This window comes from Oncorhynchus tshawytscha, linkage group LG09, assembly GCF_018296145.1.
Source record: "Oncorhynchus tshawytscha isolate Ot180627B linkage group LG09, Otsh_v2.0, whole genome shotgun sequence".
Classification (NCBI taxonomy): Eukaryota; Metazoa; Chordata; class Actinopteri; order Salmoniformes; family Salmonidae; genus Oncorhynchus; species Oncorhynchus tshawytscha.
Window position 1 is genome coordinate 30391229 of NC_056437.1, and position 23593 is coordinate 30414821.

The following is a 23593-nucleotide window of genomic DNA, read 5'->3' on the forward strand; positions in this document are numbered from 1 at the left end:
GCAGATTAGCTATTTGTTAGCAGCAATTGTTAGCTAGAGCGCACATTTGTGAGAAAACCATCAGTAGAGTTGGAAACCCCATTTAACCGCACATGATATTTGTATGTGCACAACATCATCACGCACATGTTCTATCAATTTGATAGAAATACATCTCTGGTGGGAAAATGCGCATATTGTTTTAATGCGCAGTTTAGAATATTCGCATGAAAATCTGTCGCCAATTGGATGGAAACCTAGCTACAGACAGATTTTCACCCTCCCCTTTTTCGCAGTCACATGAACAGTTTTTACTGTCCCGTGACCAGCACATAACAAATAGCAAGTAACTAGATGAGTGTGCAAGTAGGTCAATGTTCATTGTAGTAGGGAGAATACACATGTAGATTTGAATGAAAGCTGGTCAGATTGCGGCATTATAATTTCTACCTTTTATGAGCTATTGGAGAATTTATATGTAGCCTATGCTAACTATAGCCAGTAGTTTTCTAATCTAGTTAGATCAACTAACAAAGCACAGGTGTGTATGCTTTTATATTACTTTGTGATAACTTGCAGAGATCAGTCAGCTGTAAACTGAAATAACGGAGCAGTGGGCTACAGTAGGCAGCCAGATGCAGACGGTGAGTGTTTAACAACCGGAAGTGCGCGCGCTTATTCCCATTGACGGAGAATAGGTGAGTGGCTGTTTTCATCTGGCTATAGCTACAATAGCCATGATTGCAAAGTAAACAAAAATGTTATCATCAGTCAAACACCAAGTGTACGGAATTGCGAGTTTGAATTGTTGAATGACCTCACCAAAAACCGTTCTGTGTCCCAGCTCCACTTCCCCTTTTTGGATACATGAAAGAAACGTAAACTCAACTCTTGTTAAATTGTAACAAATGCAATATGATGTGTTGTAGTCAAGTGTTTTAACTCGGGCGTCTTTGAAGTATGCAATTTATTTTGGAATGCCTGACTTTTTTTTTCTGGTGGATCGTAGTCTGAAGATGTTGTTTTTCCAATGTAAAACCCTCCCCCCTCCCGTATATTGTTTTGTTTGCAGAACCTACTATTTTTCGTAAATATAAAGCTATACTGCGTTTTCAGGAATCTGTCAAATTGTTGTTACCAACTTATTTTTATGATCTAATTTATACAAAGAATGTCAACATTTTAACAGGGTTACAAAAAAGGACGTCTAGACCATCTAAATATACAATAGGCTTCTCCCGAAGGCCATGTCTAATGAACACGCACCCCTCCTCGCCCATGGGGTGTGTGGTCTGTCTGTAGACACCGCAGTATGTGGCATGGGGGGGTCAGAGGGCACTGGGGAGGCCAGCACTCCTAATGCTGTACCCCGAAAACTCAACACATTCTTCGGGGTGATAGTGCCCACCGTCCTCTCCATGTTCAGCATAGTCCTCTTCCTCAGAACTGGTGAGTGCAGCATCGATGACAGACAATTACAAATATAGGCTGTGAATGTGGAATTATTCACCATGCAACATACAGTGATGCTTGTTGATGGTCAAGCTGCTGTTGGCTCCAAGCTATGATAGATCTTTTTAAGAAGGTGTATGTGTGAATGCATTATTAGTCTACTGTATTGTGTTCCTGTAACAATACTAATACTGTATAATGATGTTTCCCCATAGGGTTTGTGGTTGGTCACGCGGGGCTCTTGCAGGGTCTTATCATGCTGCTTGTAGCCTACATCATTATCTCCCTCACCATCTTGTCCATCTGTGCTATTTCCACCAATGGTGCTGTGCAGGGAGGCGGGGCCTATTGTATCCTTAACTCTGGTTCTTTCGCACCCCGCAAAAAAACATATACAGTGCCCTCAAAGTATTCATACCCCTTGACTTATTCCACATTTTGCTGTGTTACAGCCTGAATTCAAAATAGGTTCAATTTATTATTTTTTGTCTCACACATCAACACATAATACCCCGCAATGACAAAGTGAAAACATGTTTTTATAAATGTTTGCAAATTTATTAAAAATGAATTACAGAAATATGTAATTTTACATACAGTACAAGTCAAAAGTTTGGACACACCGACTCATTCCAGGTTTTTTCTTTATTTTTACTACTTTCTACATTGTAGAATTATAGTAAAGACATCAAAACTATGAAATAACACATGGAATCATGTAGTAACCAAAAATATTTGAGATTCTTCATTGATGACAGCTTTGCACACTCTTGGCATTCTCTCAAACATTTTCATGAGGTAGTCACCTGGAATGCATTTCAATTAACATGTGTTTCTTGTTAATTTGTGGAATTTCTTTCCATCTTAATGCGTTTAAGCCAATCAGTTGTGTTCTGACAAGGTAGGGGTGGTATACAGAAGATAGCCCTATTTGGTAAAAGACCAAGTCCATATTATGGTAAGAACAGCTCAAATAAGCAAAGAGAAATGACAGTCCATCATTGCAGTTCAGTAAATCTGAAAAACTTTGAAAGTTTCTTCAAGTGCAGTTGCAAAAATACATCAAGTGCTATGATGAAACTGGCTTTCATGAGGACCGCCACAGGAAAGGAAGACCCACAGTTATCTCTGCTGCAGAGGATAAGTTCATTTGAGTTACCGGCCTAAGAAATTGCAGCCCAAATAAATGCTTCAGAGTTCTAGTAACAGACACATCTCAACATCAACTGTTCAGAGGAGACTCCGTGAATCAGGCCTTCATGGTCGAATTGCTGCAAAGAAACACGAGCAAAGGACATTAGACCGATGGAAATCTGTCCTTTGGTCTGATGAGTCCAAATTTGAGATTTTTGGTTCCAACCGCCGTGTCTTTGTGAGACGCAAAGTAGGTGAACGGATGATCTCCTCATGTGTGGTTCCCAATGTGAAGCATGGAGGAGGAGGTGTGATGGTGTGGGTGTACTTTGCTGGTGACACTGTCTATGGTTTATTTAAAATTCAAGGCACACTTAACCAGCATGGCTACCACAGCATTCTGCAGCGATATGCCATCCCATCTGGTTTGGTCTTATTGGGACTATCATTTGTTTTTCAACAGGACAATGACCCAACACACCTCCAGGCTGTGTAAGGGCTATTTGACCAAGAAGGAGAGAGATGGAGTGCTTCATCTGATGACCTGGCCTCCACAATCACCTGACCTCAACCCAATTGAGATGGTTTAGGATGAGTTGGACCGCAGAGTGAAGGAAAAGCAGCCAACAAGTGCTCAGCATATGTGGGAACTCCTTCAAAATGGTTGGAAAAGCATTCCAGGTGAACCTGTTTGAGAGAATGCCAAGAGTGTGCAAAGCTGTCATCAAGGCAGAGGGTGGATACTTTGAAGAATCTAAAATATTTTGATTTGTTGAACACTTTTTGGTTACTACATTACTCCATATGTGTTATTTCATAGCTTTGATGTCTTCACTTTTGTTCTACAATATAGTCAAATAAAGAAAAACCCTTGAATGACTAGGTGTGTCCAAACTTTTGACTGGTACTATAAGTAGTCACACCCCTGAGGTAATACTTTGTAGAAGCACCTTTGCAGCAATTTCAGCTGTGAGTCTTTCTGGGTACGTCTCGAAGAGCTTTATACACCTGGATTGTGCAACATTTGCCCATTTATTCTTGTCAAAATTATTTTATGCTCTGTCAAATGCATTGTCCATCATTGCTAAACAACCATTTTCAGGTCTTGCCATAGATTTTCAAGCAGATTTAAGTCAAAACTATAACTTGGTCACTCAGGTACATTCACTGTCTTCTTCGTAAGCAACTCACATGTAGATTTTGGCCTTGTGTTTTAGGTTATTGTCCTGTTGAAAGGTGAATTTATCTCCCAGTGTCTGATGGAAAGCAGACTCAATCGGGTTTTCCGCTAGGATTTTGCATGTGCTTTGCTCCATTCTGTTATTTTTTTCCCCTGAAAAATTCCCCAGTCCTTAACAATTACAAGCATACCCAAAACATGATGCAGCCACCACTATGCTTGAAAATATGGAGATATGCAGTATTACTTTAGTGCCTTGTTGCAAACAGGATGTATGTTTTTGAATATTTTTATGTACAGGCTTCCTTCTTTTCACTCTGTCAAGTAGGTTAGTATTGTTGCGTAACAACAGTGTTGTTGATCCATCCTCAGTTTTCTCCTGTCACAGCCATTCAACTCTAACTGTTTTAGTCACCATTTGGACTTACAGTGAAATCCATGAGCGGTATCCTTCCTTTCTGGCAACTGAGTTAGGAAGGATGCCTGTAAATCAAATTAAAATCACATTTTATTTATCACGTACATGTGTTTAGCAGATGTTATTGCAGGTGTAGCGAAATGCTTGTGTTTCTAGCTCTAACAGTGCAGTAATATCTAACCACAATATCTAACAATTTCACAGTACACACATCTAAAGGAATGGATTTAAGAATATATAAATATTTGAGCGAGCAACGTCAGAGCGGCATAGACTAAGATATAGTTGGATAGAATTCAGTATATACATATGAGATGAGCAGTGGCGACCCGTCATTCAGGGCAGGTGGGGCTCTGTTATAGGCCCACATTTTTTGTTAAAAAAATAAATAATAATAAATGTTTGGGGTCTTGCCTGTTTTGCATGTTCTTTTGGCATTAATACATGTTACACATCAGTTTGCCAACAATGTAAAACAAATATATAATAGTTAATATACCTGCATACAAACATGGTCTCTTTTTTGTTTTCTGAGTAAGGCAGCTCCAACATGCAGATGTTTCAGCCTAGCTCAGTGCTTTCTGTGGTGGTGGGGCAAGCCAGCAGAAAATACGGAGTGTTGAGATGCAATCATTAGCCAGCTTTTCACAGTAGAGTGGCTGTGTTGTCCCAAATCAAGGATTAAGGGTATATTTTCCTATTATAAACATTCAACATTGGCCATGCTGTCAATGAAGCATGATTTGTGATGCGCTCAAAACAACTGTTAACTCGGAATTGCAAAGTTTGACTTTAGTGAGTTCAAGACAACTGGGAACTCGGGGGAAAAACGAGCTACAACTGGGAAAATATGTTGTGATTTTTCATCCAACTCGGAATTGTAAATCGGAACCTGGGCTTCTTTCTAGAGCTATGACCTGAAGATCATTGACATCATCATGGTTCAACTTTTTTTTTCAGAGTTCCAAGTTGTCTTGAAAGCACCATAAATCCAGAGAATGCCAGACTTTGATGACAAAATTTGCCCACGAAGGACCGCCACACCACCTTCCTTTTCAAGTGAGCACAGCACAACAAGTTGAGTCCAAAAATGTCTTGTATGCTGCTGCAAAAATGATGAGATATGTATACTGTAGTTAAGAAAGTAATACAAAGTATATGTTGTGTAGTAAACTGTTCGTATCCCTTGTGCCTCAACCTAACAATTTGGTCTATTTTCACCTCTTCATTTCACCTACTGTTCTGACTTGGTGGTGTACATGTAGCCTATAACCTGTTTGTGAGAAATGTCATCATCGAATATTGTAATAGCTTTCATTGTCTGCTTATATTCCACCTTTTATTTATCCTACGGTTCTGACTTAGTGTACAGGGAGAACACTGTAAGAACGGCCCATGTTCTGAATTCTGTCGCTTTACATTTCAAAAGTGCTGAACAAATAGTTATATTGACTACGTCCGTCCTAACTCACTCATTGTCTTAATCGAAATTACGGATTGCCTCATCTGCTTGGTTTCCCCTGCTGACATAGTTTGTACATCTCAATTGTCAGTAGAAACCACGTTTGTTTATTAAGAAAGTCGGCTATGTTAGCTATGTTTTTTTTAAAGGCAATAAATGAGGCTGAATGAACTGTTTTTCTCCCAGACAAGGCTCCGCTCATAGCCAGGTGTATCAAATAAAATAAAATGTTATTGGTCATATGCACATGGTTAGCAGATGTTATTGCGAGTGTAGCAAAATGCTTATGCTTCTAGATCCGACAATGCAGCAGTATCTAACAGGTAATATCTAACAATTCCACAACAAATCCTAATACATACAATCTAGTAAAGGAATGGGATAAGAATATATAGGTATAAAATATATGGATGAGCAGTGACAGAGCGGCTAAGATGCAATAGATAGCAAAGAAAGGATAGTGAAGAAAACAGTACATTATATACATATGAGATGAGTAATGTTAGATATGTAAACATTATTAAAGTGACTAGTATTCCATTTATTAAAGTGGCCAATTATATCAAGTCTGTAGGTAGGCAGCCGCCTCTCTGTGCTAGTGATGGCTGTCTAACAATCTGATGGCCTTGCGATAGAAGCTGTTTTTCAGCTTTGATGCATCTGTACTGACCTCACCTTCTGGATGTAAGCAGGGTGAACAGGCAGTGGCTCAGGGGGTTATTGTCCTTGATGATCTTTTTGCCTTCCTGTGACATCAGGTGTTGTAGGTGTCCTGGAGGGTGGGTAGTTTGCCCCCGGTGATGCGTTGTGCGGACAGCACAACCCTCTGGAGAGCCTTGAGGTTGTGGGTGGTGCAGTTGCCATACCAGGCGGTGATACAGCCCGACAGGATGCTCTCAATTGTGCACCTGTAAAAGTTAGTGAGGGTTTTTTTGTGACAAGCCACATTTTTTTTCAGCCTCCTGAGGTTGAAGAGGCGCTGTTGCGCCGCCTTCAACACACTGTCTGTGTGGACCATTTCAGTTTGTCTGTGATATGAACACAGAGGAACTTACATTTCGACCTTCTCCACTGCTGTCCTGTCATTGTGGATAGAGGGGTTTTCCATTTGCTGTTTCCTGAAGTCCACGATCATTTCCACCTTCTCCACTGCTGTCCTGTCATTGTGGATAGAGGGGTGTTCCCTTTGCTGTTTCCTGAAGTCCACGATAATCTCTTTTGTTTTGCTGACATTGAGTAAGATGTTATTTTCCTGACACCACACTCCGAGGGCCCTCACCTCCCTGTAGGCTGTCTCGTCGTTGTTGGTAATCAAGCCTACCACTGTTGTGTCGTCTGCAAACTTGATGATTGAGTTGGAGGCGTGCATGGCCACGCAGTCGTAGGTGAACAGAAAGTACAGGAGGGGGCTGAGAACGCACCCTTGTGGGGCCCCAGTGTTAAGGATCAGCGGAGTGGAGATGTTGTTTCCTACTTTCACCATCTGGGGCGGCCCGCCAGGAAGCCCAGGACCCAGTTGCACAGGGTGGGGTCGAGACCCAGGGTCTCAAGCTTAATGATGAGTTTGGAGGGTACTATGGTGTTGAATGCTGAGCTGTAGTCAATGAATAGCATTCTAACATAGGTATTCCTCTTGTCCAGATGGGATAGGGCAGTGTGATGGCGAATGTATTGTCTGTGGACCTATTGGGGCGGTAGCAGTGGTATAGTGCAATTAATGTATTGTGTTGTGTAGTGGCTTTGTTGGCATGCATCCCACAAAATGTTTGTCTTGCACCACCAAGATTTACATGCTATGATTTACACGCCACTGGAGATGGGTAATGCAAAATATGTAAACATTATTAATCTCTCTGGTACAAGCTAGCGTCCAACCTTGACAACAGCCAGTGAAATTGCAGGGCACCAAATTCAAAGCAACAGAAATCCCATAATTAAAATTCCTCAAACATATACAAGTAGTATACACCTTCTTAAAGATAAACTTCTTGTAAATGCAACCTCTGTCAGATTTCAAAAAGGCTTTACTGCGAAAGTACACTTTGCGATTATGTTAGTTCAGCACCTAGCCATAAAAACGCATACAGCCATTTTCCAGCCAATGAGAGGGCTCACAAGTCAGCAATAGTATTAAAATGAATCACTTACCTTTGATCTTCATCTGGTGGCATTCCCAGGTCTCCATGTTAGACAAATGTTCGATAATGTCCCTCTTTATGACTAAAAACTTCCTTTTTGTTCGCGCGTTTTGTCCAGTAATCTGAATGCTCAAGGCACGTGCACTAAGTCCAGATAAAACATTTTTTTAAAGTACAATAAAAGTTAGTAGAAGCATGCCAAACGATGTTTTAACTCAATCCTCCGGTTGTTTTTGTCATAAATAATAAATAATATTTCAACCGGACAAAAGCTTCATCAATAGAAAAAGAGAAACAAGAAAGGCCCGTTCCCGATCACGCGCATGGCTGATATCTGGAAATTTCCACTGGCCACTGATTGAAAGTGCTGTATCTCCCTAATTTTTCAGAGTAAAAGCCTGAAACAATGCCTAAAGACTGGCCACATGTAGAAGAAGCCATAGAGCTCGTGAACTGGGTCCTAAGTCTTTGAATGAATAGACTTTCAATGGAAAACAGCCTTTCAAAATAATAGTACTCCCTGGTTGGATTTTCCTCGGGTTTTCGCCTGCCATATCAGTTTTGTTATACTCGCAGACATTATTTTAACAGTTTTGGTAACTTTAGAGTTTTCTATCCAAATCTACTAATTATATGCATATCCTATCTTCTGGGCCTGAGTAGCAGGCAGTTTAATTTGGGCACGCTTTTCATCCAACATTCCAAATGTTGCCCCCTACCCTAGTTAAGTTAAAATGACTAGTGTTCCATTATTAAAGTGGCCAGTGATTCCAAGTCTATGCATATAGGGCAGCAGCCTCTAATGTGCTAGTGGTGGCTATGCAACAGTCTGATGGCCTTGAGCTAGAAGCTGTTTTTCAGTCTCTCGGTCCCAGCTTTGATGCACCTGTACTGACCTTTCCTTCTGGATTATAGTGGCGTGAACAGGCAGTGGCTCGGGTGGTTGTTGTCCTTGATTGATCTTTTTGACCTTCCTGTGATATTGGGTGCTGTAGGTGTCCTGGGGGGCAGGTAGTTTGCTTCCGGTGATGTATTGGGCAGACAGCACCACCCCCTGGAGAGCCCTGCGGTTGCGGGCGGTGCAGCTGCCGTAGCAGGCTGTGATACAGCCCGACAGGATGCTCGCAATTGTGCATCTGTAAAAGTCTGAGGGTTTTAGGTGCCAAGCTGTTGTGCCTTTTTCACCACACTGTCTGTATGGGTGGACCATTTCAGTTTGTCAGTGATGTGTACGCCAAGGAATCCTTCCACCTTCTCCACTGCTGTCCCGTCAATGTGGATAGGGGGGGTGCTCCCTCTGCTGTTTCCTGAAGTCCAAAATAACCTATCATTTGTTTTGTTGACGTTGGGTGATAGGTTATTTTCCTGGTACCAAACCTTCTCCCTGTAGGCTGTCTCGTCATTGTTGGTAATCAAGCCTACTACTGTTGTCGTCTGCAAACTTGATTGAGTTGGAGGCGTGCGTGGCCACACATTCATGGGTGAACAGGGAGTACAGGAGGGGGCTAAGCACGCATCCTTGTTTTCTCATACCTTCACCACCTGGGGGCGGCCTGTCAGGATGTCCAGGACCCAGTTGCACAGGCGGGGTTCAGACTCATGGCCTCAAGCTTAATGAGCTTGGAGGGTACTATGGTGTTGAATGCTGAGCTACAGTCAATGCACAGCATTCTTACATAGGTATTCCTTTTGTCCAGATGGGACAGGGCAGTGTGATTGCATCGTCTGTGGATCTATTGGGGTGGTAAGCAAATTGAAGTGGGTCTAGGGTAGCAGGTAAGGTGATATGATCCTTGACTAGTCTCTCAAATCACTTCATGATGGCAGAAGTGAGTGCTACGGGGCGATAGTCGTTTAGTTCAGTTACCTTTGCTTTCTTGGGTACAGGAACAATGGTGGACATCTTGAAGCATGTGGGGACAGTAGACTGGGAAATGGAGAGATTGAATATGTTTGTAAACACTCCAGCCAGTTGGTCTGCGTATGCTCTGAGGACACGGCTAGGGATGCCATCTGGGCCGGCAGCCTTGCGAGGGTTAACACGCTTAAATGTCTTACTCACGTCGGCCACGGAGAAGGAGAGCCCACAGTCCTTGTTAGCGGGCCTCGTCGGTGGCACTGTTATCCTCAAAGCGGGCGACGGTGTTAACTTGTCCGGAAGCAAGAGTTTGGTGTCCCTTTGTAGTCTGTGATTTTCTGTAGACCCTGCCACATATGTTTCAGGTTTGAGCCACTGAAATTGCGACTCCACTTTGTCTCTATACTGACGTTTTGCCTGTTTGATTGCCTTACAGAGGGAATAACTACACTGTTTGTATTCAGCCATATTCCCAGTCACCTTGCCATGGTTAAATATGATGGTTCGAGCTTTCAGTTTTGTGTGAATGCTGCAAACTCTCCACTGTTTCTGGTTGGGGTACGTTTTATTAGTCACAGTGGGTACACCATATCGCAAACACTCCCTAATAAACTCAGTCACCGTACTCAGTCACCGTCAGTGCATTCGTCAATATTGTTCTCGGAGACTACCTGGAACATATCCCAGTCTGCGTGATCAAAACAATCTTGAAGCGTGGATTCCGATTGGTCAGACCAGCGTTGAATAGTCCTTAGCATGGGTACTTCCTGTTTTGAGTTTCTACCTATAGTCAGTGAGGAGCCAAATGGAGTCGTGATCAGATTTGCTGAAAGGAGGGCCTTGTAGGCATCCCGGAAGTTGGAGTAGCAGTGATTGCTTGTTTGAGCAGTGCGAGTACTACAGTCAATGTGTTGATAGAACTTCGGCAGGCTTTTTCTCAAATTTGCTTTGTTAAAATCCCCAGCTACAATAAACGCGGGCTCAGGATATGGTTTCCAGTTTGCATAAAATACAGTGAAGTTCTTTGAGGGCCTTTGTGGTATCGGCTTGAGGGGGTTATACACGGCTGTGAATATAACTGAAGAGAATTCTCTTGGGCGATAATACTGTCGGCATTTGATTGTGAAGTATTCTAGGTCGGGTTAACAAAATTACTTGTGTTTCAGTATGTTATCACAATCACACCATAAGTAGTTCTTCTTGAAACATATACCCCCGCCCTTCTTCCTGGAGAGATATTTATTCCTGTCTGTGCGATGAATTGTGAATCCACCTGGCTGAACGGACTCGGACAGTATATCCCGAGAGAGTCATGTTTTCGTGAAAAAGAGTATGTTACAATCCCTTATGTCTCTCTGGAAAGAAATCCTCTCCCTGAGCTCTTTATTATCCAGACTGAACATTAGCGGGTAATATACTCCGAAGCGGTGGGTGGTGTGTGCGCCTCCTTAGTCGGACTAGAAGACCACTCCGAGTACCTATCCTCCTCCAGCGGTGTTTTGGATCGGCCTCTGGAATCAGTTCAATTGCCCTGGGGGCTACGAACAGAGTATCCGATTCGGGAATGTCGTATTCCTGGTCGTAATTCTGGTAGTGCTGGTGAGTTACCGCCGCTCTGATATCCAATAGTTCTTCCCGGCTGTATGTAATAACACCCAAATATATCTGGGCTAATAATGTAAGAAATAACACAGAAAAGTATTTTGATTTTTTTTATAAGCGCTAGAAGCACGGCAGCCCTCTGGTCTTTGTGGTTGAATCTGTGTTTGAAATTCACTACTCGACAGAGGGACCTTACAATTATCTGTATGTGTGGGGTACAGAGATGAGGCAGTCATAAAAAAATTACGTTAAACACTTATTGCACACAGTCCATGCAACTTATTTTGTTAAGCTCATTTTTACTCCTGAACTGCTCTAACAAAGCGGTTGAATACTTATTGACTCAAGACATTATAGCTTTTCAGTTTTTATTAATTTGTAAACATTTCTAAAAACAATTTTACTTTGACATTATGGGGTATTGTGTGTAGCCAGTGACAAAAAAAAAATCTCAATATAATCCATTTTAAATTCAGGCTGTAACACAACAATGTCGAAAAAGTCAAGAGTTGTGAATACTTTCTGAAGGTATTGTATTTTGCAAATGTGTATTGGTCTGAAGTATGAGTGAAGGTTTTAAAAGTTCTTACTAGTCTAACTTGATGCCACATTATTTTATAGACAATTCTAGCCCTTATATCTCTAACGGGAAATTTCATCAATTTTCAACCCCATATTCATCATGTCCAGAACCACCCTAACATCATCATAGTGCCAGCAGGTGTTTATGTTTTGTAGTCAAAAAGATAGAAGATAAGTGTTTTGGATTACAGAATCTGAATACACTGATGACAACAGCTGGTGTGCATCATGTGATTTAACCAGCTGAGCAGAGTGACTTTGCAAACCTTTATTAATGAAGCACACCAGATCAGTAATATTTAACTCCTTGACCTAATGTCTGCCAGTCATGATCAGTCGATCGTTGGGCCCAGAGTTTGGAGGAAGCATTGGCCTCATGTTCTTCCTTGCCAAGGTGTGCGCGTGTGGAGTCTATGTGCTTGGTCTGGTAGAGGCCATACTTGACATATTTGGTCAGGATCCAGGTTAGTCTTGACATTCTATAATTACTAGTTTAAGCCCTAATACTTAAAATTCCAAGCATGCATGCCAAGATTTTGTACTTCTGCTGAAAACAAATTCTATATAATATTTCTTAGAATGTTGGTGCCACATGCATTCAAATGAGTCATTCCACCCAGTGTTTTATCTTGTCCTCTTTGTCCACCTCCTACTCTAGCGTCCTCCTCTGCATTGCGGGTGCTTCCCCAGGGATACTGGTACACAGTGCTGTACTCTTCCATAGTTCTCCTGCTGGTTCTGTTGGTGTGCCTAGTGGGCGCCCACATCTTCGCCCGCACCTCCTTTCTCATCCTGCTGGTGGTGACCATCTCCTTGCTGTCCATCTACATCAGCCCCCTGGCGCTGACCACGCCGCTAAACTTCCTCATCTCCCACCAGGGCCCTGGCAACCATACCCTCACCTACAATGCCAGCTACACAGGCTTCAACGGCACTACACTGAGGGACAACCTGGGCTGTGAGTACTGTCTGGCTGGGGTCATATTTCAGATGCATTATAGGCATAGTAAGCCCTGATGGGGAGGTGAAACTGTACATGTATAGAGTTGTTAGTTTTATGGTTTGAAAGAGAGCTGTTATAGCAACAGTGTTCTTCCTCTTTTTCGTCTTCAGCGAGCTACACTGTGGACTATAGCACCGGTAAAGTAATGTCATTCGCTTCCGTGTTCGCTGTCATGTTCACCAGCTGTACCGGAATCATGGCCGGAGCCAACATGTCAGGTACTCTCCACACGCATCATATACCCCCCCCTTTTGCCCTCAGAACAGCCTCAATTCTTTAGGGCATAGACTCTACAAGGTGTCTAAAGCATTCCACAGGGATGCTGGCCTATGTTGACACCAATGCTTCCCACAGTTGTCAAGTTGGCAGGATGTCCTTTGGGTGGTGGACCATTCTTGATACAGACGGGAAATTGTTGAGGGTGAAACCCAGCAGTGTTGCAGTTCTTGACACAAACTGGTGCACCTGGCACCTACTATCATACCCTGTTCAAAGGCGCTTAAATCTTTTGTCTTTCCCATTCACCCTCTGAATGGCACACATACACAACCTTGAAAGTCAATCTTTAAGCTGTCCCCTTCCCTTCATCTACACTGATTTAAGTGGATTTAACAAGTGACCTCAATAATGGATCACACCTGGATTAACCTGGTCAGTCTGTCATGGAAAGAGCAGTTCTTAAAGTTTTGTATACTCAGTGTAGCTGTTACTTTACCTGTGCCATATGCATTCTGACTAAAGGTAATGGAATATTTTAGCTCCGTTAGTTAACATCTTATTAAGCTTCACATACAGACTCAAACTTGACATGTTCAACTATCTTTCCCTTAATCTGTTCTCTGTAGGAGAGCTGAAGAACCCCAGTGCTGCCATTCCCAAAGGCACCATTATTGCAGTCCTCTACACCTGCATAGTCTATGTCCTGCTCTTCATCCTGGCCAGCTCCACATGTGAAAGGTCTGAATGGATGAGGCTGGGAGTGGTGGGAACTCTGTCATCCCTAATTTGCTCATAATTGACTGCCCGACTATTCATCATACTGTAGCTACTATATACTTTAAAATAGTTAACTAATTAACGTATTTTGTTTAGGACCCTGTTGGTTCAGGATTACGGGTTCTTCCAGCGTATAAACATCTGGCCACCATTTGTCACCATCGGGATCTACTGTTCCGCCCTATCAGCAGCCATGTGCTCTCTGATTGGGGCATCCCGGATCCTCCATGCCCTTGCACTGGACCAGCTGTTTGGTAAGGATGTTGTTGAAATTGTTTCGCAAAGAGTAACAGAGTAAAGGACACAGAATAAGGAGCATAATGTTGATGTAATGTTGATGTTACCCATAGGTTTTCCATTGGCTCCTGCTGCTATCACTTCCAGCTCTGGTAACCCATGGGTGGCAGTGCTGTACACCTGGGGGTTGGCACAGGTGATGAGAGGACATGCGTGTATTGTCGTGAGCTGTGGAGTGCTACTTTTGGCATTTTAAACAGGCTCTGAGACAGTGTCTTTGGTGTGACTGTGTTGCAGTGTGTGGTGTTTGCAGGCCAACTTAATGCAATAGCTGGCCTTGTGACAGTGTTCTACCTGCTGGCCTATGCTGCTGTCGACTTGGCCTGTCTGGCTCTGGAATGGGCATCGGCCCCCAACTTCAGGTAATCAGATCCTAGTATCATGCTGTACAATCCGATAAAAAAGAAAGAAGACAATGACCTTGCGCTGATGTTCCTCTTTTTGTGTTTGGATGTCGTTGTCCTTAGTGAAGTAGCATTTATCTGGAATTCTTTTGACCATTATTGTCCAGTCTAGTTTTTACCTGTCTTTCACCTTTCACCTTTCCCCGGTTTCCCTTGCCATTCTATCTCCCCAGGCCCACCTTCCAGGTGTTCTCCTGGCACACATGTCTGCTGGGCATTCTGAGCTGTCTGGTGATGATGTTTGTCATTAATCCTGTCTACTCTTCAGCCAGCATCATCCTCCTCTTGCTGCTGTTGCTCTTCCTGCACTACAGATCACCCACCAGCAGCTGGGGATACATCAGCCAGGCTCTCATCTTCCATCAGGTACCCACACATGGAGACGTGCGCACACACACCACACGCATATACAGTGCCTTGCGAAAGTATTCGGCCCCCTTGAACTTTGCGACCTTTTGCCACATTTCAGGCTTCAAACATAAAGATATAAAACTGTATTTTTTTGTGAAGAATCAACAACAAGTTGGACACAATCATGAAGTGGAACGACATTTATTGGATATTTCAAACTTTTTTTAACAAATCAAAAACTGAAAATTGGGCGTGCAAAATTATTCAGCCCCCTTAAGTTAATACTTTGTAGCGCCACCTTTTGCTGCGATTACAGCTGTAAGTCGCTTGGGGTATGTCTCTATCAGTTTTGCACATCGAGACTGAAATGTTTTCCCATTCCTCCTTGCAAAACAGCTCGAGCTCAGTGAGGTTGGATGGAGAGCATTTGTGAACAGCAGTTTTCAGTTCTTTCCACAGATTCTCGATAGGATTCAGGTCTGGACTTTGACTTGGCCATTCTAACACCTGGATATGTTTATTTTTGAACCATTCCATTGTAGATTTTGCTTTATGTTTTGGATCATTGTCTTGTTGGAAGACAAATCTCCGTCCCAGTCTCAGGTCTTTTGCAGACACCATCAGGTTTTCTTCCAGAATGGTCCTGTATTTGGCTCCATCCATCTTCCCATCAATTTTAACCATCTTCCCTGTCCCTGCTGAAGAAAAGCAGGCCCAAACCATGATGCTGCCACCACCATGTTTGACAGTGGGGATGGTGTGTTCAGGGTGATGAGCTGTGTTGCTTTTACGCCAAACATAACATTTTGCATTGTTGCCAAAAAGTTCAATTTTGGTTTCATCTGACCAGAGCACCTTCTTCCACATGTTTGGTGTGTCTCCCAGGTGGCTTGTGGCAAACTTTAAACAACACTTTTTATGGATATCCTTAAGAAATGGCTTTCTTCTTGCCACTCTTCCATAAAGGCCAGATTTGTGCAATATACGACTGATTGTTGTCCTATGGACAGAGTCTCCCACCTCAGCTGTAGATCTCTGCAGTTCATCCAGAGTGATCATGGGCCTCTTGGCTGCATCTCTGATCAGTCTTCTCCTTGTATGAGCTGAAAGTTTAGAGGGACAGCCAGGTCTTGGTGGATTTGCAGTGGTCTGATACTCCTTCCATTTCAATATTATCGCTTGCACAGTGCTCCTTGGGATGTTTAAAGCTTGGGAAATCTTTTTGTATCCAAATCCGGCTTTAAACTTATTCACAACAGTATCTCGGACCTGCCTGGTGTGTTCCTTGTTCTTCATGATGCTCTCTGCGCTTTTAACGGACCTCTGAGACTATCACAGTGCAGGTGCATTTATACGGAGACTTGATTACACACCGGTGGATTGTATTTATCATCATTAGTCATTTAGGTCAACATTGGATCATTCAGAGATCCTCACTGAACTTCTGGAGAGAGTTTGCTGCACTGAAAGTAAAGGGGCTGAATAATTTTGCACGCCCAATTTTTCAGTTTTTGATTTGTTAAAAAAGTTTGAAATATCCAATAAATGTCGTTCCACTTCATGATTGTGTCCCACTTGTTGTTGATTCTTCACAAAAAAATACAGTTTTATATCTTTATGTTTGAAGCCTGAAATGTGGCAAAAGGTCGCAAAGTTCAAGGGGGCTGAATACTTTCGCAAGGCACTGTACTTGTACCAAAGCAAACATGCGCTCATGGGCCAGTTCCTGGGTCATGTTCAACAGGGAGGAAACAGTTCTTCACCGTTTCGAAATATCTGAAGGTGTTCAGTTTAGAAAACATATGTAGGTTTTCTGATGCAAAATATTTTGCTATGGTGTTCCCCACTAAACAGGACCCTGTGGTGTGTCACCGCTGTCATTCTTGGTGCTTTGAATCTACTTTCCCCCATTCCCCCTCTCTTGTAGGTGCGTAAGTATCTGCTGATGCTGGACGTGAGGAAGGACCATGTGAAGTTCTGGAGGCCCCAGGTGTTGTTGATGGTGGCCAACCCTCGCTCCTCCTGCCAGCTCATCAACTTTGTCAATCAGCTGAAGAAGGGCGGCCTGTTTGTGCTGGGACACGTGAAGCTGGGAGATCTGGGTAACATTATAGGGACGCTGACTGGGGTACTGGTACCAGTGGTATCATATGAATCTGACTCTTACAATAAATACTTGTAATTTTTATGACTGCATAAAACCTAAAGCTTCCACTATTTGATTTGACAAAAGGAGTAATCTGAGTGTGATATTTCTGGGGTCCAAAATGATTGACACCCTTGCTAAAAGATGTGCAACACATACTGTATAAAATAAATAGTTCAAATACTGAGCTATATTGGATGCTCCAAAAAATGATTTTATACTAATGCTAAGAGCTGCTCTATTTTTATGTTATCCAACAAATGTAAACACCTGGAGTTTGCTAAATGACATTGGCACTTGGATTGGAAACAGTCAGATGACATAAAAATTGAGCTTTTAGGCCATGCACACTAGTGGTGGGTTTGGCTTCATAATAAGAATGCATAAGCAGAAAAGAAACCCATATCTACTTTAAAATGTGGTTGTGGGGCCCTTGTTAAGGTCAATGGCATCATAAACTTTACCCAGTACCAGGACAGAGGCTGAACCTTGACCGCTTGCGGATCTTCCAGCACGACAGTAACCCAGAGCACACATCAGTACCTACAAAGAAATTGTTAATTGACCACAAAATCAACATTTTGCCATGGTCTTTTCAGTCGCCAGACTTGAAACCCATTGGAAACCTGTGGTTTGAATTGAAGAGGGGAGTCTATAAGCACAGACAAAGGATAACAATGATCTGGAAGGATTCTGTATGGAGGAATGGTCTAAGATCCCTTCCAAAGTGTTCTCCAACTCATAAAACATTTTGAGAAAAGGCTCATTGAAAAGGTCACAAGGTCAGGCATTGAAAAAAGTGGTGTCAATCATATTGACCCCTACCATCTGAGCAATTGCATTAGTTTAAAATACTATAATTTACCAATTTTCTGGGGAGCATAAAATGTAAACTGAGTATACCAAATATTAGGAACTCTTTTTGCCCTCAGAACAGCCTCAATTCGTCAGGGCATGGACTCTACAAGGTGTCGAAAATGTTCCACAGGGATGCTGGCCCATGTTGACTCCAATGCTTCCCTCAGTTGGGTCAAATTTGCTGATGTCCTTTGGGTGGTGGACCATTCTTCATACACACAGGAAACTGTTGAGCATCAAAAATCCAGCAGCATTTCAGTCCTTGACACAAACCGGTGCGCCTGGCACCTACTATCATACCCTGTTCAAAGGCACTTAAATCTTTTATCATGCCCATGCACCCTCTGAATGGCACACATACACAATCCATGTCTCAATTGTCTTAGGTTAAATAAGGATTTTTAAACCTCATCTCCCCTTCATCTACAATGATTTGAATGGGATTTAACAAGTTATTATACCTTTATTTCAACGAGGAACACAGACTGAGACCAAGGTCTCTTTTACAGCTGGGCCCTGTGTATGCATGTTTACACATACAGTTTAGGTACAATGATTAAGAAACTAAACAAGACAAACAGATTATTACATTTACATAGGTTATTCCCCTAACAGCATAAGAACTTGTATTACCTGAAACTGTTACAAGCAATACAAAAATAAAAATCCTCCAATAAATGTTTAAAATGGGCAGGGAGGACAAGAGTCTCAAGTTTAACTTTAGTTTGCAGGCTATTCCATGGGCAAGGAGCGTAACAGGAAAAGGCAGCCATACCCAACTCTGGAAATCCCATGGGCCTCAAGTATAATCCATGCTTGAGACCTGGTTTTAGGAATTCTAATTCTAATATTGATGAGTGATTATAAATAAGGTAGTTTATTCAGAAGTGCTTTATAGACAAACACGAGAGCATGTTGTTCTCGTCTCACGGACAGCGAAGTCCAACCCACATTTTGATATAAAACACAGTGGCGAGTTCTGTAGCTAGCACCCGTAATAAACCTAAGTGCGCAATGATAAGGAGCATCCAGCAATTTAAGTGTTGATGCCGTAGCATGCATGTAAATAATATCCCCATAATCTATAACAGACATAAAAGTAGCTTGCACAATTTGTCTTCTATTTATAGAGGACAAACATGTCCTGTTTCTATAGAGGAAGCCTAGCTTGATTTTTAGCCGTTTACAAAGTTCATCAATATGCATTTTAAAAGACAGTTTATCATCCAACCATATCCCTAAGTATTTATATGCAGAGACCTGATTAATTCGAAAACCACCTAAGCTTGTAAGTGCAAGTGTATTTTCAACCAACTTTCTTCACCTATTAAAAATCATAAAATGTGTTTTGTTTGCATTTAAAACAAGTTTCAGCTATATAAATGACCCTTGTAATATCTTAAAATCTGTCTCCAATAGTGACATCAATAAGGGATCATAGTTTTCACCTGGATTTACCTGGTCAGTCTATGTCATGGAAAGAGGTGTTTTGTATACTCAGTGTAGGAATATGAATTATTTGTTTTATTCAGTCATTTTTGCTCATCTTTATCAAGTGTGTCAATCATTTCAGACCCCATAGAAAATTTAAGGGAAACTAGTTTGGCTCTGCTCTTGTTTGGGAATCCAGGCATTCCAGCCTCTCTTCTGTTTCAGACACCCTGCCCTCTGACCCTGTCCAGCAGCAGTATAACTTCTGGTTGAGTCTGGTGGATAAGCTGGGGGTGAAGGCCTTTGTGGACCTGACTCTGTCCTCCTCTGTGAGGCAGGGCACACAGCATCTGCTGCGCATCACTGGCCTGGGTGAGTCACACAACCTCCTATTTACCATTCTGGATCATTGTTGTTTTCCTCCTCTTCACACACAACTGTGTCGTAAAGAGCAATGACATACTGTATTAAAAATAATATTACTACTTTGGATAATGGAACATAAAACAGTTTAACCTGTCAAGCAATGTACTCTTTAATCCAATCCATTTGATTATCCTCCTCCACTCTTTACCTCTTCAAGGCGGCATGAAGCCCAACACTCTGGTCTTGGGGTTCTACGACAGTTGCACCCCTGAGGACTACTTCCTCCAAGACCCTGCCTTCTATGAGTCAGAAGAGGCCGGAGGGGATGATTTTGGTGTAGATCTGCCCTCTCTGCAAGCCCACTTCCCTCCAGTCCGCCATGTGGAGAGCCCACGCTGGCTCACGCCAGAGGAGTATGTGGGAATCATCTCTGATGCCATCAAGATGAGTAAGAACGTGTGTCTGGGCCGCTACTTCTTCCAGCTGCAGGGGGAGAGCATGGGGACCAAGATGGACGGGGCTGAGAGGATCATCGACGTGTGGCCCCTCAACCTGCTGCGTCCGGGCAGCACCTCAGCAGCCTCTGTTGACGTGTGCAGCCTTTTCCTGCTGCAGATGGCGTGTGTCCTCAACATGGCCAGCAGATGGCGCCATGCCAGAATGAGAATATTTCTGTGTGTGGAGGCAGAGTCAAGCGACCAGGGCTGGGTGGTTAAAGAGGAGACCTTCCGGGAGCTGTTGAGGAAGCTGAGGATCAGGGCCTCCATCAAGATAGTGCCTTGGGACTCTGTGGTGCAGCTGTACGGACAGAAACAGACACAGGACACAGAGCTGGGGGAGCTGGGCCTGACGAGGCCGGCCCCAGCCCTCTCAGAGGACTTCTTGTCTGCAGTCAACTGCCTGCTGATGGAGCACAGTGCTCAGGCTGCTGTCCGCTTCCTGTATTTACCACGCCCCCCTACTCACTCTGGCCAATCACAACAATACCTTAGTCAGTTGGAAGCTGTGACTCACGGTTTAGGCCCAACCCTCTTGATTCATGGTCTCACCCCAGTCACGTGCACTGAGCTTTGAGTGTGTCACTGTGTGTTTATGGGATCAATATGTCATGTAGCTAACTCAATCCTGAACATAATAGAAAGGGCAGTCTGTTGAATGCTTAACATATGAGGTACATGATGTATGTGTTAGTTAGACAATAAACACATAGGCATGCTACACAACAGGACCTATTAGTATAGCTCTGTTCTGTAGGCACATAGTTTCACATCTTGTAATGTAACTCATTTACACATCTACTAATTTCATTAATGAACACATTCGGCACCTAGTCAGTCACAGTAAAAAAAATCCTTCTTTAAGCTGTCTCCTCCCTTTTCATCTACACGGATTTAAATGGATTTAACAAGTGACCTCAATAAGGGATCATAGCTTTCACCTGGATTCACCTGGTCAGTCTGACATGGTTTGTACACTGTGTATATTTATTTGTTCATACTGTAATTTAATGGAGTAGAAGAAGAGTTGAGTTCCAACTCTGGATTCTGAAATGGAGGAAAGGCTACATATGTTTACTCGCTACGAAAACTAGAATTTTGTGTTCTTTTATTTGATGTTGAACACATTCTCTTTCCATTGACCCCTTTTCCCAGCATATTCCTCTTCAGATTGTGACCCAGTTTGGGAGAGCTCACGACTGTCTGGACCACATGAGCTCTTAGGATTTTAGGTCATTCATTAATTGGTCATGCTTGAAATGCTGCTTTTCTGGACTATTATCTGGTCCATGATGGAACATGAGTTCAAAGTTCCTGACCCCGCTCCTAACTAGATGAGTCCCTAATGCTTGACAATATTATGTAATGTTACACAACCACCAAGGCACTAACAGGCAGATTAAATATCAATTGCTAATTTATTTTGTCCAATTTTTTATGTATCAACTTTATGCCAAATGCTAAGGCGCATTCCATTCATTTATTACTTGGGGAAAGTATTTGAATTCTTCTGCTGTGCTTTTCTTATGTACAGACGTAGGAAACAGAATGTTATGGAGTTACTGCAAGGCGTTTTGTATTCATGCAAGCTATTTTTAAATACTAATTGAAGCATGTATTAGGCGCTATGTGAAAGCTTCTACATTTAACTAGACTTATGGGACTTTTATGCTTTAAGCAGAAATAGGACTATAAAGAGAACTAAAGTTACTATTGTTTCTGACTGCTCAGAATCCATGTACTGTTCTCTCGTTGTGTGACAGTCCACAGACTGTTCTCCAGCGTCTGTGGATATCTCATTGAGTGCCAGATAGGCCACAAGCTAGTTCTGCAGGACATACATTATTCAAGAATAAGAATAGACAACGTATAACATACTGAGTAACATATGTGTAGAGGAAACCGTAACATATGACAGTCATTTGTGAATGGGTTCGTAATATACAATAGTAATGTCTTTTTTATTAAAACATTTAAAGATCACAAAAATGACTTGTGACTGTTGATATCAGAAGTGGTACTATATTAAAAGACCAAATCAACCACAGAACATGCACATTTTCAACAGTCCAGTTTGCTTGTAGTATATTACTCCAGTATATAGCTAGAATGTGTAGTATAGAAGTTTATTTGAGCTGTTTGAGAGTTGCATCTGTATCCAGGCAGAATACAAGCTTTGGAAGTGATTACCCACAGATCATTCTCTGCTTCACTCAGGCTATATAGGTCAGGACAAGACATGATAGATTTGGTCTCAGCTTGTTTAGGCTACGTCACAATATCAACTTTACAGTCTTCCTATTACCAATATATTTTAATGGCAGTCAATGCAAATACAGAACATCAAGTAAAACATCTCAATTTCCAATGTGATCTGTAGCACCACATACAGGGCATTCTGAGAGTAGTTAGACCTCTATTTCCACATTTTGTTACTTTAAAGCCTTATTCTAAAATGGATAAAGAAAGTGCCTCAACCTACACACACAATACCCCATAAAAGCAAAAACAGATGTGTTAATTTATAAAAATAAAACATACCTTATTTACATAAGTATTCAGACGCTTTGCTATGAGACTTGAAATTGAGCTCAGGTGCATCCTGTTTCCATTGATCATCCTTGGGATGTTTTTACACCTGTGGTAAAGTCAATTGATTGCATACGATACGGAAAGACAGTGGGTCTCTCCAGAAACACCAGTGGCTGTCTCACTTGCACTCTTCAGGTAGGAACTCTTATCAACTCATAGTCCAATCAAACTACTGTATACTGTTTGTTACTTAAGCCAAAACGGAGCCAGCAGAATGTACAGTATATGCATTTAGGCTATTGTGTGATTGTAAATATCTTTGCCATCCCACAGCACATTGCTCTGTCGATATTCTTCCCTGACAGGCACAGCCAATCTTCCTAATGTGTGAAGCGGAGAGAAGCTTCTGCCAGAAAAGAGGACTAATGAGTGCAAAGGAGGTTGCATAAAATTTACATAAGTATTCAGACCCTTTGCTCAGTACTTTGTTGAAACACCGTTGGCAGCAATTTCAGCCTCCAGTCTTCTTGGGAATAATGCTACAAGCTTGGCACACCTGTATTTGGGAGAGTTTCTCCTATTCTTCTCTGCAGATCCTCTCAAGCTCTGTCAAATTGGTGGGGAGCGTCGCTGCACAGTTATTTTTGCTCTGTTCATCTTTCCCTCAAGCCTGACTAGTCTCCCAGTCCCTGCCACTGAAAAACATTCCCACAGTATGATGCTGCCTCCACCATGCTTCACCATAGGGACGGTGTCAGGTTTCCTCCAGACGTGATGCTTGGCATTCAGGCAAAGAGTTCAATCTTGGTTTCATCAGACCAGAGAATCTTGTTGCTCATGGTCTGAGAGTCCTTCAGGTGCCTTATCGTAAACTCCAAGCAGGCTGTCATGTGCCTTTTACTGAGAA

At 42.4% G+C, this 23593-nt stretch overlaps 1 protein-coding gene across 3 annotated transcripts; it reads left to right on the forward strand.

Annotated features, from left to right (window-relative positions):
- The first annotated feature begins 295 nt into the window (after positions 1-295).
- On the forward strand, positions 296-22142 carry LOC112257776 (solute carrier family 12 member 9). Of its 3 annotated transcripts, none has more exons than XM_024431608.2 (14): positions 296-677; positions 1169-1428; positions 1647-1781; positions 12132-12269; positions 12464-12763; positions 12919-13026; positions 13654-13765; positions 13901-14058; positions 14155-14237; positions 14339-14463; positions 14679-14871; positions 16784-16958; positions 19517-19663; positions 19875-22142. In XM_024431608.2, the coding sequence occupies exons 2-14, from the start codon at positions 1227-1229 to the stop codon at positions 20729-20731; spliced, it is 2733 nt and encodes a 910-aa protein (XP_024287376.1). In that variant the 5' UTR covers positions 296-677; positions 1169-1226; the 3' UTR covers positions 20732-22142. The 3 variants fall into 3 exon arrangements, with proteins under 3 accessions (XP_024287376.1, XP_024287377.1, XP_024287378.1); XM_024431609.2 differs by having other exon boundaries at positions 296-623; XM_024431610.2 differs by having other exon boundaries at positions 296-520.
- Positions 22143-23593: the final 1451 nt, after the last annotated feature.

What these genes read in the sequence shown, in the direction of transcription:
- LOC112257776 (XM_024431608.2), top strand. Translation starts at nt 1,227, where the DNA reads ATGTCTAATGAACACGCACCCCTCCTCGCCCATGGGGTGTGTGGTCTG. An exon ending in AGTCCTCTTCCTCAGAACTG is followed by an intron (nt 1,429 to 1,646) that starts GTGAGTGCAGCA and finishes GTTTCCCCATAG; the next exon opens with GGTTTGTGGTTGGTCACGCG. An exon ending in ACACCTGGGGGTTGGCACAG is followed by an intron (nt 14,238 to 14,338) that starts GTGATGAGAGGA and finishes ACTGTGTTGCAG; the next exon opens with TGTGTGGTGTTTGCAGGCCA.